Here is a 14,026-nt window from a genome sequence, read left to right as displayed (position 1 = left end):
GCTAAAGGGGCAGTGTTGTACGTTTTCCAGCCACATAGTGTCATAGTCAAGTAACTGTTAACTTCAGTTGTTATAAAAATGCTGTGCATATCAAATATGACTGGCCCTTTCAAGTACATTAAAAACCACAACAACTAAGTCTCTATTAATACGAAACTCCAGAAAAATGAATTTGTATTCGTTCTGTGACCGTGACAAGACAACATCAGCCAGTAAGAGGTGTTACTAACCTACTGAAGGTGGGAGTCTTATTACTGTTCCAGTAATAAGACTTCAAAAAATGTTAACTCAATGTCAAAATTTTCAGATTTATAAAAAGAAAAAAATGAGTGAAATGCCTGGGGTTATACTGATAGCAATTTTCTAGCCAACCACTGATCTCGAAAAAACACTGACCTGCCGATTCTAATTTTGGCAGATGGCGATCTTTTGCGTCTGACAAGTTGCTAAATATAGCAGCAAAGTTGGAATACAAAAGAACCCAAAAAAGGTTCTAGTTTCATTGGATTCTGGAGGGGATGAGCATCTTTTCACATTCCTATAGATGATGTAGGAGAGTATCACAAGAAGCAGGCCTAAAACTGAACCAACAAAACTAGACTAATGGATGAAATTGACCGAATGGAAAAAGGAGGAACAACTTGGACCACACAAAGTTGTGGAGAAAAATGGCCGATGTACTATATAAGAGAGCAGGCTCATCATACGCCGAAAGACCTCTACCATTTTAAATTATGTCCAATGGCTTTGTCAGAAAGATGTAAAAGAAAAACCTGCATCGCTTTCCTTCTGTTTCAATCACATAAAATCCCCATAAAACACAATGAGGTTTGTGGTTATTATGTGACAAGATGTTAAGAGGTTTAGGGAGCGTGAAGACCGACACGATCCGAGCTGAAAAGGACCTGCTGCAACGTCTCGAGTAACGGTCTTGAACTCAGTATGCGTCGGCGCGCAGGACAAAGACAAATCACAGAGTTGATGTAGCAGAGGAAGTGTGTGTTCCTTTGAGGGTTTGGGAGAAGGGGAAGTTGAATTCTGGGTTTAAGTACTACACAGAGTTTGATGGAAAGCTGTCTCAGTCTATTGTTGTGGGAAAGTGTGTGTGTAGTTAGCTAGAGAGACTTGCAAAGGTAAACATTCTCTTTTTAGATTTTCCAACATTTATGTGTGGAGGTATAAACCCTTGGTTTTTGTTGCGTTAGTCCAACAGAAAGCATATTTGAGAAGTATGAGAAAATGGTAAATACTGCTACTACTAGTGTTATCTCTTACCAAGACGTTTATTGAGATTGGTAGAGGTACTATGCTAATTTGCTACAGTGTCTAAAGAATCTGCATCGGCCAAAATTGGAATCGTCATCAGGCTTTAATTGATGACCCCTTGGATGTTTAACACTTTTATTGATATACAAATCAATCATGATCAACAAAAATTTGGCTAATTTGGGGTTTAACTGTACAAAATTTTCAAAGTGTACTGTGCATTTGTATCCAGTGTCCTACTCAGCTGTAGTGTTTTTCTTTGTCTGGTGCAAATACAGTTTAAGGATTTGAACAAAATAAAACTGCTAATACCAGAGTTTATTTAGTGCATCAAAGTAAGGAGGAGTAAAGGAAATATTTTAAAAAAGCACACCCAATCTTAGTAAAATACTTCTGTGCAGTCATGAAATTTTAAAGTATGTTAAATTTGTGAGTTATTAATAATACTTTGCTACTTTATACAATAAAAGACGCAAAGAAAAGATCAAATATCGCTTTATTTCTCCCCGTTGTTCTTTATAAGTTCCATCAGTGTTTCAACTCGTGGAAGAGTCAAAGCTGCCAGCGTCACATGTTGTTCTCATACCTCCCCTAAAGCAGAATTAGACAAATAATCAAATTAAACTGTTGGTGTTATACAACAGCTTGATGCATTCTGCACTTTATTAGATGTTTTCCTCCAATTTCTTTTCTGTTTTAATGAGAACAGACAGCATTTTCAGGAATCATTAAACGCTATTTTTCAGCCAGTTGGATAAAAGGACGTCAGGGTGAAGATGGGTGTGTAATTTTTTATTACTTTTTATTCACAACCTGAGTTTTCTTAAAATTCTTGGGGGGGAAACTGAAAACAAGATTTTCCATTGCTGGTGACTTTCTGCTGGAAAGACACGGTGATGCCTCAGGGAGATAATCGATTCATTATGCCGCAAATGTCACCCGCGTCTGCATCGCAGCTGGGGACGAGATGTAGGAGGAGAAAGCTGCAAAACTCCCAAACAGAAAACAGATTCTAATTTTGTCACGTTAGGACGCAGTTAGCCAACAATCACGGCTTTCCATGTGATGGAACAGCTGCAGTTGGTCAGAATACGCCCAATGCTTGGTTGAGTTTGAGGAGAAATTCTATATGCTGTCAGATACAGATATACGGAGAATGTATTGGACTCCAAAATAAGTTGAAAACAAATCCATGTTGACAAAACGAACAAGTCAACCTTTTTGTTGCCAATGTGTCCTGATCTGTGCTAGCTTGGAGGTGTCATTTCTTATTTGGCTGGAAGTATTCAGGGCCCTGAAACTTAACTGACCTAGCAAGACATCAGAGTTCACCTACACTGACAAGCTTGGCAAGAAAAACATTAGTTAGAGAAGCACCCAAGAGGGCTATGGTGACTCTGGAGGAGCTGCAGTGATCTATGGAAGAGTGGCAGGAAGGAAGGATTATGTGATCCCATTTGGAGCTCAACATAAACCTTGCAGGAGACACAGGAAACGTGGACTTAAGAGAATAAGTCAGACGAGAATAAAATTTCTGCTTTTTGACAAAATACGAACACACTCTCCTAATGTTTAAACATTGGTAGTGGTAGTATCAGACTTTTTTTCTTTTCAGAGTTGATGAGATTGACAGTTTCAATCCTGAAGGAAATCCAGACCTCAGCTAGAGATTCTTTTTATTTAGTCCAGTAAAAATCATAAAAAAATCACAAAACTATCAGTTACTTTCACATCTCCCTCAGAAGAGCAGAGTGAGAATCAAACCCCTGCACAGAAGGAAGTGAGAGCAACCCCACAGATTTATCCTGCACACACATGCTAAATTAAACCTTGCCTGGATGCAAATACACAAGAAGAGGTCAGTCAGTGAGAGAAGAGTTTGAGTCATATGAAGCAATACTCAAGTAAAAAAAACAAAAGGGATTCATGAATCTAGTCTGTCTACGTTTGGATAATTATCAATCTACATGAAAAAGAACAAAAGGTAATGGTTCATAAAATTAAAAGGATACACACAAAGAGGAGCAGAAGAAGAAAAAACTGGAAACAAATGCAAATGGTGGAGAGTCAGTGGAGGATAATACTGCATACAGAGACAGGGGAAAATAAGAATGAGGGAAGAGGAGAGACAAAGCAAAGCAATTCAGCTGGAAATCAAAAGAAATCCCTTTCATCATTAGACGCTTTCATCTTCCAAACTACAGGGGTTGATGATGCCTCGGCGAAAGGGACCTGGAAGGAAGAAGGTAATCTAATTTCTGCGCTGTGGGTTCTGCCGACAGATGTGAGGTGAAATACTGAAGCCTGTCAGTCACCAGTTAAATGCAGATGTTTCATAAGAGAGCCTGGGACGCAAACCAAAGCAAAACTCTCTTCTTTTTCTACCCTGATGAGGGTCTGGAACATCTGGCGGCTACACCGGCAGTCAGAAGCGTAGTTGTCAGAGTGAGAGCAGCAGAGTGCCAACAAACTGTCAAACACCCCCCCTTGCTGCTTGGATGGCAAACTTTATGGCCCTGTGCTAAACTACTAAACACTTGCATCAAAGTGAAGATTCAGATTTGACTGGGATGGAGTACATCTCCCAAAGTTGAGCGTGAAAACTGATGACTATTGATTAAAACAATGATGTCAAAGCACATCAGAGTTGATGGGAAGATGGAAGGAGCTAAACACAGGGCAAGAAAACCTGGTAGACCACCAGAGCTAGAAAGGAATAGTTCAGATAAAAGGTCCAAATGCTTGTGCACAGTTCTGTAAGGCTAACGTGAAAGAACTGCTAAGTTGATGCCATGAGGGTGAACTTATAAGTCTATTTGTCACAGCCTACCAATAGCAGCAATAGGTACAGAACTTTACTAAATCTGTCTGCTACTTACAGCCTGCAGCTTCCTTTGTTGTGTCTGGCGTCTTAATCTTAACTTCATTGCACATATGATGAAAACTTCCCAAGGGACAAAATGTGATCAGCAATGAAACAAAACTTTCTGTTTGTTTGTGATGTGGAAATTCTTTGATGGATGAGAAATTGTGATCTTTGTGGGAGCAGCTTTTTCTATAATAACATAAGGACTTAAAAGTGACAAGACATTTTGCTAACAAGTTCTTTTGCATGTATGCAATGCAATATGCAAATAAAGGGGTGGCAACATGTATTTTCCATATAGTGGCAGTTTATAGAACAATCAAGTAACTATGTTACCTTAAGTGGTCAAACATGATTTAAAAGAAACTTCACTTAGCAATTTGACACCTTGAAATTGGGCCACTGTTTCTTTAAGAAGCTCCTGGTCTTTTTGACTCTCCACCTTGAGCATGTTATCAAACATCGCTCCTCCATGAATCCATTTAGTACCTTTCTTATGAGTGTTGCACTGACTTCATATGATGAGATTAGCAGATCCGCCGTTCCACCAGCTGCTTACTAATTGCTGCTGTCGCTAGTCTGGAGGAGTTGAGTGGGCTAGGGTAGGGGCGCTTGGTGAGAGCAAGCGTTTAGGCACCCCCGGAGGGTTGCCACCGGAGAAACAAGGATTTCTCAAACATGTATGAAAGAATTAAGGCAACATTCCAGGTACGTTTTTGAAGAGGGAATAACGTTAAAACATGATGTAAAGCTCAAAAAAGTCAATTTTACATAGAACTGACACTTTACACATCAGCATTTTCAACAACATCTTCAATGTATTTTAATTGAACATCTTGCGATAGCCCAAGGTGAAGTGGAGTTAGATGATTTTCAAAATGCTTTATAAAGAAAAATCTAAAACATGTGACGAGTTTTTGTATTTAGCCCTTGTTTACTCCGATACACTGAAATAAAGTTTACTGTGGCAATTAGAAAGTCCACCTAGACTTTGTAATAGATGTCTAGATCTAGATCTTAGTGTAGTAAGTGGCAGTATTTCACTCAGAAACATTGATCCAGAAATGGAAGAGAGAAGAAACGTACCTTGTGTTTTTCTTCTGAGGTGACCCTATTCCACTGTGGCCTGGAGGACTTGCATATCGTGCTGTGAGACTGCAAACAAACCAGAGAAAAAGACAAATATACCATTAAACACAGTTAGATGGAGAGTGAGTGAGAGCAGTGCCTGGTAAAGTTCTCCTAATCCATGTCTAAATGTAATAAAATGAAAGGGAGCAGATCCTTAGACGGAGTCATAGAGACGGAGCCAGGTGAAGGAAAACACGAAGCACGTGGTGGACACTGTTAGCATGCCAGGGAACATTTCTTTGATTTTTCACATGATGGCTCACACATGTTGGTAACCACAAGCGTATGACTAAGCCAATAACATCCCTCAGTCCATTTATAAAGCGGCCAGGAAAACTTTCCCAAACAGGTTTGCGGTGGCATCCTTTGAAGAAAATCCCAAATCACACAGCACAGAAGGCAGGGGTGAAGGAAATGCCCACAGCACCAGTCACAGTTAGTCACTTGGAGAGATGGGAGTTACTGCAATTATGCATGTTTCAGGCGTGCCGCCTTGTTCGTGTTTGACAGGAATTGGCTTGGCTACATGCAGAGTTGTTTTTCAGTTAAACTAATGACATCCTGTAAACATTAAAGCGGGTGGAAAACGGCAAGCTGAACTAAATTTTTTTTGAAAATTAGCTTCACATTGGCGTTCCTTGACACATTTCCCTGTTCTCATCAGCAAGATGTAGACTAACTCATTGACAGCACACGCACAAAAGCAATAGAAAACCTGCTAAGGCCAGAACTGATCCCTTGTATTTTTTATCTACTGAATTCAAGATGAAGCCATTGGATGCTTTGTAAGAACTGTGTCAGAGTCTTCCCAAGGTTTAAATGTCTGATAGCTCCTTTACCTCTGTTTGTGTGTTTGTTATGATGAGGAGAACCTAAAAGTACACCTTCCACCACCTGCCTATGTGAGGTCAACAGAACCCTGTCCTTTCTATAAACAGTATTGGTTAAGCTCCACTTCCCTTTGATTGAGACACCTAACATTTTGTCAGAACTGCTTTGAGGTCAACGGAATGTCTCGCTACTTAGGATTACTGAATTTTAGCTACGACAGGTATGGTTGTAACTAAACTACTCGATAATTGCAGTATCCTTAAGATTGTCAGAACAGGGAAATTGGGACAAAAAATGGCATAAAAATCTCTGTGTGAAGTAGGCTCAAGCTTGTACAACTCCTTCAGACTGAAACAGTTTTTGCCTAAATTTCAGGGGGAGGCTGGTTTTTAAGAGGGAAAAAAACACAAACTATAGATCACACGATGTTAGAACAGGAGAGTTAAAAATTGTAAAATGTTGGTTATATTAGTCTGCCAGAAGACCCAAGGTTAGTCTCTCTTTCTACTTTTAACCTGAAGTTTAACTCCATCAGCAGGCTCTTTTTACCGTGGAAGTAGAAACCACGTAAGCACATATTTAAAGAGTTGACATGAGAGTGTTGACAGCAGAAAACTCATGTCTCCACAGATCAAATAAAACATCTATCAACATTTGTCTGTGTAATGCGCCAAACACTGCAGTACACACGCCCACACACACACGCTATATTCGATACTATTACTATCCAATCAAAGCTTCAGCTTGAACACACCATGAACTCATTCTCATGGTCTAGCACTCACACATGCAGGTTATACAGTGTGCATTGATTTTCGCCTAATTATTAGTCCAGTCTATCCCCAATGTAGGACAGCAGGAGGTAGAATGCAATACTAGAATGTATGAAAGACGATGACAATGCTGTTATCTGTGTTGGTAAGTGAGTGAAGGTTGGTGACCACATTTCTCCCAACAACAGACCCCATTACATTGCTACATTAGTTGAGGTAAAAGTAACAAACAGGTTGTCCACAATGTGTTTAATTCACCAAATAATATCTTCTAGATCAGGAGCATCCAGTTCTGAGTAGAGAACATTAGAATGGGGGCTTGTCCGGGACACATATTGCAAAAGTCCATAGAGGAGAGACATTGTTTCTGGTTGGAAAGGGTAGCAACATTTAAATGATATAACCTTCAGTCCCAAGAATTACTTTTACACTGAAATCCTAATTTAACTTTCACATGAGAGTTGAAGAGATGAAAGATTTTTTGTTTTGTTTTTCATATTGGACTTGAAATGTTTCAGAAAACACAGTTAAAATGTAAGCAGAAAAAGGGTGAGTTACAATACAAGTTTTCCATGCATTCAAAGAAAACTAGGACTTTACTGCAAAAAAGCAACTTCATCAAATGTGTTTTGGACAATATCTTATAAATTTCACTAAGTTGCTCAAATTTAAGTGCTTATAATAGCTTATTGCACACCTACATTATAGGACAACAGGTAAAAATGTAATTAAAAAAAGACTATTTACCAGTTCATGATGTCAATGACTAATCCAGTCTCCTGAGTTTACCCTGTGATTTCCAAAAAGCCACACTCTGGATGCTCCTGACACACATGCAAGCAGCTCCAGCTGTAACTACCTATGAGAAGGCTCAGTCTGGACCAGGCTATTCACCCTCCCATAGGGCAAACTGCTCTTGCTGTCGCGAGAAACAGCGGTGGGCAGGCGTGAGGAGCGGCGTACCCGGGAGTCAACTTGTTCACCCCACGACATAATGAAATAACAAGGGTGGGTGTGCTGTGCCCTTTCAGGCCTGGTCCCCCGTGACTTCTAGAGCTCCGAAAGCCTTCTGTGGCTCAGGGCTGTCCAATGGGGAGTTCCCCTTTGACACATACATACATACACACACACACATATCTCATCCTCTTCCCCGGAGACACCAGTAGAGCCAGCAGGTGCTGTCTATAGAAAGCTTGCCATACTGCAACTGTCAATGAGAAGTATGCCAACTATGACTCTGTGAATCTGCTGATGAAAGTCTTCAAACAAGTTTTTATCTCAAACAAGAATTTATCTGCTCAATCATGACTTAACGCAGCTACAAAGAAGTAATTTGAAAAGTTGGTTATAGTCTATAGAACCTTTAATCAAAGTTCCTGGCCCAGGAACTTTTTGCACAGATTATAGCAAAATAGGTCTAGTTTGGTTACTGGTATAAATGTGTAAGTAGGTTCTAAACACTTTTTGCTCAAAACCTCCAATATTTTATATGAGATGAAAGAGAAAATACAAAGAGTTATTTTATGGTTGTTTGAAGTATAGAACAAGTCTGTGAATGTAGCTACACATTCCTGGTCAACTGAACAAAAGAAGGCTATTGTTCTCATGTTATTGGTTTTAATTGATGTTTATTTTCAGCCTCAGATAGAAGCCATTACAGAGATTATATCATGTGTAAATAATATGATGCCCTATAATGTTAACCTAAAGTTATGATGCCACAAGGATCTGATACTCACCAATGCCTTTTTTACAGTTTTTCACATAAGTAAAAAAAAAGATATATATAGCCAAAGTGCAACTCTGTGTTTTTGTTTTTTCTGTCCTTTCTCTGTTTTTGAGCAGCAAAACTATGGTGGAGATTTTCATTTGAATAGCACCTGTGAAAGGACCAAAAACAATTCAATCATTTGAAATTCATTCTGTCAGTTCTCTGTTTGGGTTCAATCTCCATATTCAGACTCGTCTAGTACAGAAAGGTGTTACATATATGTAACAGGATAATGTATCACCTTTCTATGGACATTTGTGCCTGGGAGTCATTTTGGTTTAGAATGTAACTACTTTAAAACAATCCTTTGTTTTCAGCTTTGCAAAGTAACTTAGCGTGAGCCAGATTTTTACTTTTGAACCTAAAAAAAATGATGTTATTTTACATTTTTTTTATATTATTTTAGATCGATCGTTATAAAGGTGAAGCACGATGAAACATTGGTTGGTGGAAATTTGTCAAAGTGGCTAATCACCTTGCGAACAGATTCAACACGGAGCACAATATTATTGAAACCATATCAAGTGGGATGATGCCAGGCAAATTTGCATATATATGTTGCATGTATCTAGCAAATAAATACATAAATTGATGTATTTGATTGTTTTTTTCTATGTAAATCTGTCTTCTATGCTTACACAATCGTTACAACAACTTGAAGGAGCTAAACAACAGGGCATTGTATGGTGCAGTGATAAAGTGGGTACCCTATTATCACCAGCTATCAGTTCTTGATGTAGCCCTTGTGACTATTGCTGCATGCTCTACCCCCTTCTCTCTCTCCCATTTCCTGCCTGATTAATGGCCACGAAAGCCACTAGCCCTATGCAATTTTTAAAAAATGTGAGACAAGTGTACATAGGTTTTTAAAGATCACATTACTCGTTAACACACTCTCTTAGAATAAAGGTCAAAGAGCCCTCTGCTCCCAAAAATTCACAGATTATCAGCTTAGTGAACAGGAGACAGATATAATTGTTCTCCTGACCTTTGCTATGACGTCCAGGGTTAATAGTACAGGGGTGGAGACAAAGAAAGTATAGAGCATATGTGGAAATGAAGTAGGGTGCTGCACAAAGGCTTGCTCTGAATTTATCTATGTCACTTTATTCAACAGGCATCTGACCAGAATGCATCATTTATGACACAACCCTAACCCTTAGGACACACCGCATACAGCAGAGTGTCTGTAACTTTTCCACCCAGCTAAGCTGATACAGTGGTAGTAGTGCATATCACACTATAGTAATGTGTGTGAAAACCATTTCCACCTATTATGGGCGAGATGAGGTGTGGGCTGGTAGTACAAGGCAGCTGTGGCCCTAGTGAACTCTGACACTCGAATGCATGACACTGACCCTAGCTTTGCCTCCCTTTTTACCAAACCAAACACAGCAAAGCTAAAGATGTTGACAAGATCAACTTTCTGACCAGCTTCTCCTCGAACGCTGAGACTAACTGATCTTACGGAGTGGATTTTACACACAGGGGAGGGCAGATTACAACCAGAGGAACATGATCCGGTGAGGGGAATGCTGCTTATGTGTGACATCTCAGACCTTCCTTTAGATCGCCCTCTAAGGCTTGTTGTGTCTATTTACATCACACAAGGCCAGGACCTCTTTCCTATTACTGCTGAGGTGATTTTCTGATGAAAGATTTGCTGTAAAGTTGAACCAACAAAGTAACAGAAGTAAAGACTTCTGATTCCAACTATCCCTGATTTAAGTCTCAAGCACTGCTGCTGTATCAGTAATGGGCATGGAAATGATTTGACATCTACAACAACCCAATCATTAAACTTTGTCTTTTTTCCAAAAATGTTGCTAAAATCTCATCTCATCTTGTTCCTGTGGATCCAGGATTATTTCATATGGTAAGCCAGACACACACTTACACTGCCAGTTCATTGGAAACAGGTTGCATAAAAACTCCTTTTCATTTTCATCGTCACTAAACGGTGACTTTTCTCTATAGTAAAGCCTCCACTTTAAGTCAACAAGCATTTCTAACCCAAACCACGTTGACACAATTGGTAAATGAAGAGCGGAGAACCCCACCTGGACTGCATCTCTTGTGTTTTGAGGCTGCTGGTGGATGGTGCAGTGCTGCTGCTCTGCTGGCTGAGCTCCACCAGGGACTGGTAGTACTGCTGCTGCTGCTGCTGCTGCTGCTTGTAGCGTGACAGGATGAAGAAGAGGCCGAGGATGCTCTTCAGGTTGCCATTCCTGATCTCTGGAGGAACAAAGCGGGCGGAGGCCGTGAGTTGCCGGGACCTTTACTTCTCGAACGCCTTGGCTAACGAGTGTGTCTTGGACGTCATGCACTGCTGCGGGGCGAAGCGATTTACAGCCGAGCACAGTCAGAGCACGTTCAATGAATTAAACACAATCTGCAAGTGAAAGTGTTGCGGCCGTTTGTTTTTTATTCGCCTATGAATGAAGTGGTGTCTTGTGACACTTAAGATAAATATTTTCCATCCTCTGTATTGTGTCTTTCAAACACTATGAAATGAGCATGTGGTGACTTTTGAAAAAGCCCTCTTGGGAACGGAGCTTGAGAGCAGCTGTTGTGCAGCTAGCGTAGGAATCTACTGTAGAAGAACCATTATCCACAAGCATTATCTGCTGTAGATCACAGCGACGCTGAGAATCATGCTCATAATTTGGTTAATTATAAAAAGATAAAGCTTCTCTTTAATGAGTTTAAATGCTGGGTGAACGTATTCAAGTTTCCCCCCAATTTTTTTTGTTGAATTCACAAACTTGAATTTTTTCTTTTCTTTACAGGCAATTCATTTGTGACAAAAAATTAAGATTCGAAGAGCTTAAAATCATAAAAACATCATACTATTGTGAAAACAAGCAATAGATGTTACATTTTGTCAAATGCCATCATCAAAAACATCAAACCACGTCAAATATGTCGATCAAAGGAACTCAGTGTTTCTGAAGTTTTGCAGTTTTCTGGAAGTTGGCTCCAGATCTGTGGAGCATAGAAGCTGAATGCTGCTTCTGTTTGTTTGGTTCTGGGGTATGTTCGGACCAGAACCAGAAGACCTGAGAGGTCTGGAAGGTTGAGGCAACGACAAGTCTTTAATGTGTTGTGGTGCTTAGAGTCTTTTCTCTGAGCTCCAGGAAGCCAGTAGAATTAGTTTAGAACTAACTTCCTGGTTGCAGTAAGAACTGTTTGGCACTACGGTACTTCCCACAAATATGGTCTGGTTGTTTTTTGGAAAAGTGAACTCCAATGATATGCAATAAGCCAAGTAGCTGTGACAGCAAAGGTGGATGTAGATTGCATTGTGATGAAAGAATCTATGTTTCGCTTAAAACTAAGGCTGTTTAAGAAGAGCAGAAATAAGGAATACTGTAGATATTAGCTTCTGCTGTAGTGCTATGAACATTTCCACTGTGTGTATTAATGTTTATTAAGGTATATTTGGTCTTTGAACTATTAATATCAGTATTTTTAGAGGGGCTCTTCAATATTCTGATTTTAGCCATTCTTGGGCGATTGTGATCCCAAACCATCCACTGAATGTTGAAGTTATAATGTTACAAAATCTGGAAAAATTCATGGATTATGGATTATTTCACACTATCTTGTTTTAGTCGTGTTACTCTTGTGAGAAACAAGTTCAGGTATATTTTTCAGCCGCATCGGGGTTGATGCTGTTAAATTAAGAAATCCCCTCTTGATAATGTGCTTTCTTCATGCACAATGACAAGAAAAGAAATCCTGATTCTGATTCAGAATTATGCATTTCTCTCCTTAGAAAAACAACAACTGGCATTTAAGAATCAGGCACTGATTCTTAAATGCGGTCCACAGTGAGACATGGCGCATTGAGGCGGGGCGTAAATGGCACCGACTGGCGCAGGGGCCTTTATTCTCTTGTTTAATCTGCCGAGGCACACACACAGTACTCAGCCATGTACGGCTTGGACTGTTGAGACCGTGAAAGTAAGAGAAGATTAATCTCTCGGGGATTGTTTTTCATTTTATAACAGCCAGAGGCAATAATTCATACTGGGCCTTTGAGAGAATCTCAACAGAGGGCTTTTTTCTCCCTGAGCTTTAGAGAAAGCCAGTGTTACAGATTTGAGCTGCTGGTAATAGAAACTTTTGGAAACTGATAAATAACTCTCTTTGATAAGTGAGAGAGAAGGAAAAAAATCACCAAGCTAAGAGAAGCAGCTCATGAGCTCATGTGATAGTTGTACTCAGTGGAAGTTAGCAAGAGGGGATTTCTTAATTTGACCAAAGTGCAGCATCAGCCCCAATGTGCAACACAGTGTGGCTGGAATAAGGCTTTATTGCACATTCTTTCCTTTATTCCTACTTTTATATTAGGAATAATAAACAAGAGCAAATACTGGATATACAGCTGTAATAAAACCTGGATTTTGTATTCTGGATTTTGTATTGCTATTTCAATAGAAAGGTCTGGTTGTTTTTTCGGGGGGGCTTTTTACAGACACTTGTGAATAAATTATGTGTATTTATTTTATTACTTTTAAATAAGAAACTGTTTACAGAATTATTTGCATTTTTTAATGTATTTCTAATAATGCATAACAATATGCAATATTTTTATGCAATTTTCTTTTAACCTCTTAAAGGCCTAAGAAGTTAAAAGAAAAAGTTGCAGAATGTGGCAATTTTTGTAATCTCATTGAATTAATCGTCAGAATAATCGATTACTAAAACAATCAGTTGCAGACTTAATCTATATCCTCACAAATAAAAAAGCTAAGATGCTTGATCTAACACCTAACTTCTCCTACCTGGTTCCATCTTGCTTTTAAGTTAGTCTTAACTCTATCTTTAAAGTCTTGTTCCATACGGTACAACTTTAAAAAAATTAATTAAAGACATTCTGTGGGCAAAAGGATGTCCTATCCAGGACTAGGTGTACCTAATAAAGTGGCCGGTGAGTTCCAGTTGACCCTTCATTCTTCCTCTTACCTCTACATCTTTGTAACTTGGCGATCCTACACAGAGGAGTGCTTAAGGCTGCAAATGAAATGCAAACTGGCCTGCAGAGATCCAGCAGGAGGGACCTTACAGTGGCGAGCTTGTTCACAACTTAAACTATTAGGAGCCTGTTCTGCTAACATCACAGCTGCTGAGACCGTGCACTTAATAAAAAAAAAAAAAGATTAAAGATCTACAGTTAACATCCCTGAGTTTCCTTATTATGAACACCTAGCTGTAAAGTTTGAGCGGGGACTTTACACCTGTGTATAAGGCCAGAAATGGATGACTGAACTTCCTGCACATAATTATCATATTTCAGGTAGTAAAACGTTTTATTAACTCACTTTGATATTTTTGGTGTGCAAAGTGTCAAAGTTAGTTTTAAGGATAGTCGTTTCGTGCGCA

The 14,026-nt window shown here is 39.4% G+C and overlaps 1 protein-coding gene across 12 annotated transcripts in view; it reads right to left on the bottom strand.

The window, feature by feature from the left end:
* The window catches only part of nav3 (neuron navigator 3), a 313,027-nt gene that overhangs the window by 95,860 nt on the left and 203,141 nt on the right, over positions 1-14,026 (bottom strand). For all 12 annotated transcript variants that reach the window (XM_032589235.1, XM_032589225.1, XM_032589228.1 and 9 more), the window contains 2 exons: positions 10,699-10,873; positions 5,219-5,287 (listed from right to left, as the gene is read on the bottom strand). In XM_032589235.1, the coding sequence (XP_032445126.1) occupies positions 5,219-5,287; positions 10,699-10,873 (244 nt within the window). The remainder of the gene's footprint in view (positions 1-5,218; positions 5,288-10,698; positions 10,874-14,026) is intronic.

Source organism: Xiphophorus hellerii, chromosome 17, assembly GCF_003331165.1.
Source record: "Xiphophorus hellerii strain 12219 chromosome 17, Xiphophorus_hellerii-4.1, whole genome shotgun sequence".
Taxonomy (NCBI): domain Eukaryota; kingdom Metazoa; phylum Chordata; class Actinopteri; order Cyprinodontiformes; family Poeciliidae; genus Xiphophorus; species Xiphophorus hellerii.
Note: the sequence above shows the minus strand (reverse complement) of the source record. Positions and strands in the feature narration are given on the sequence as shown.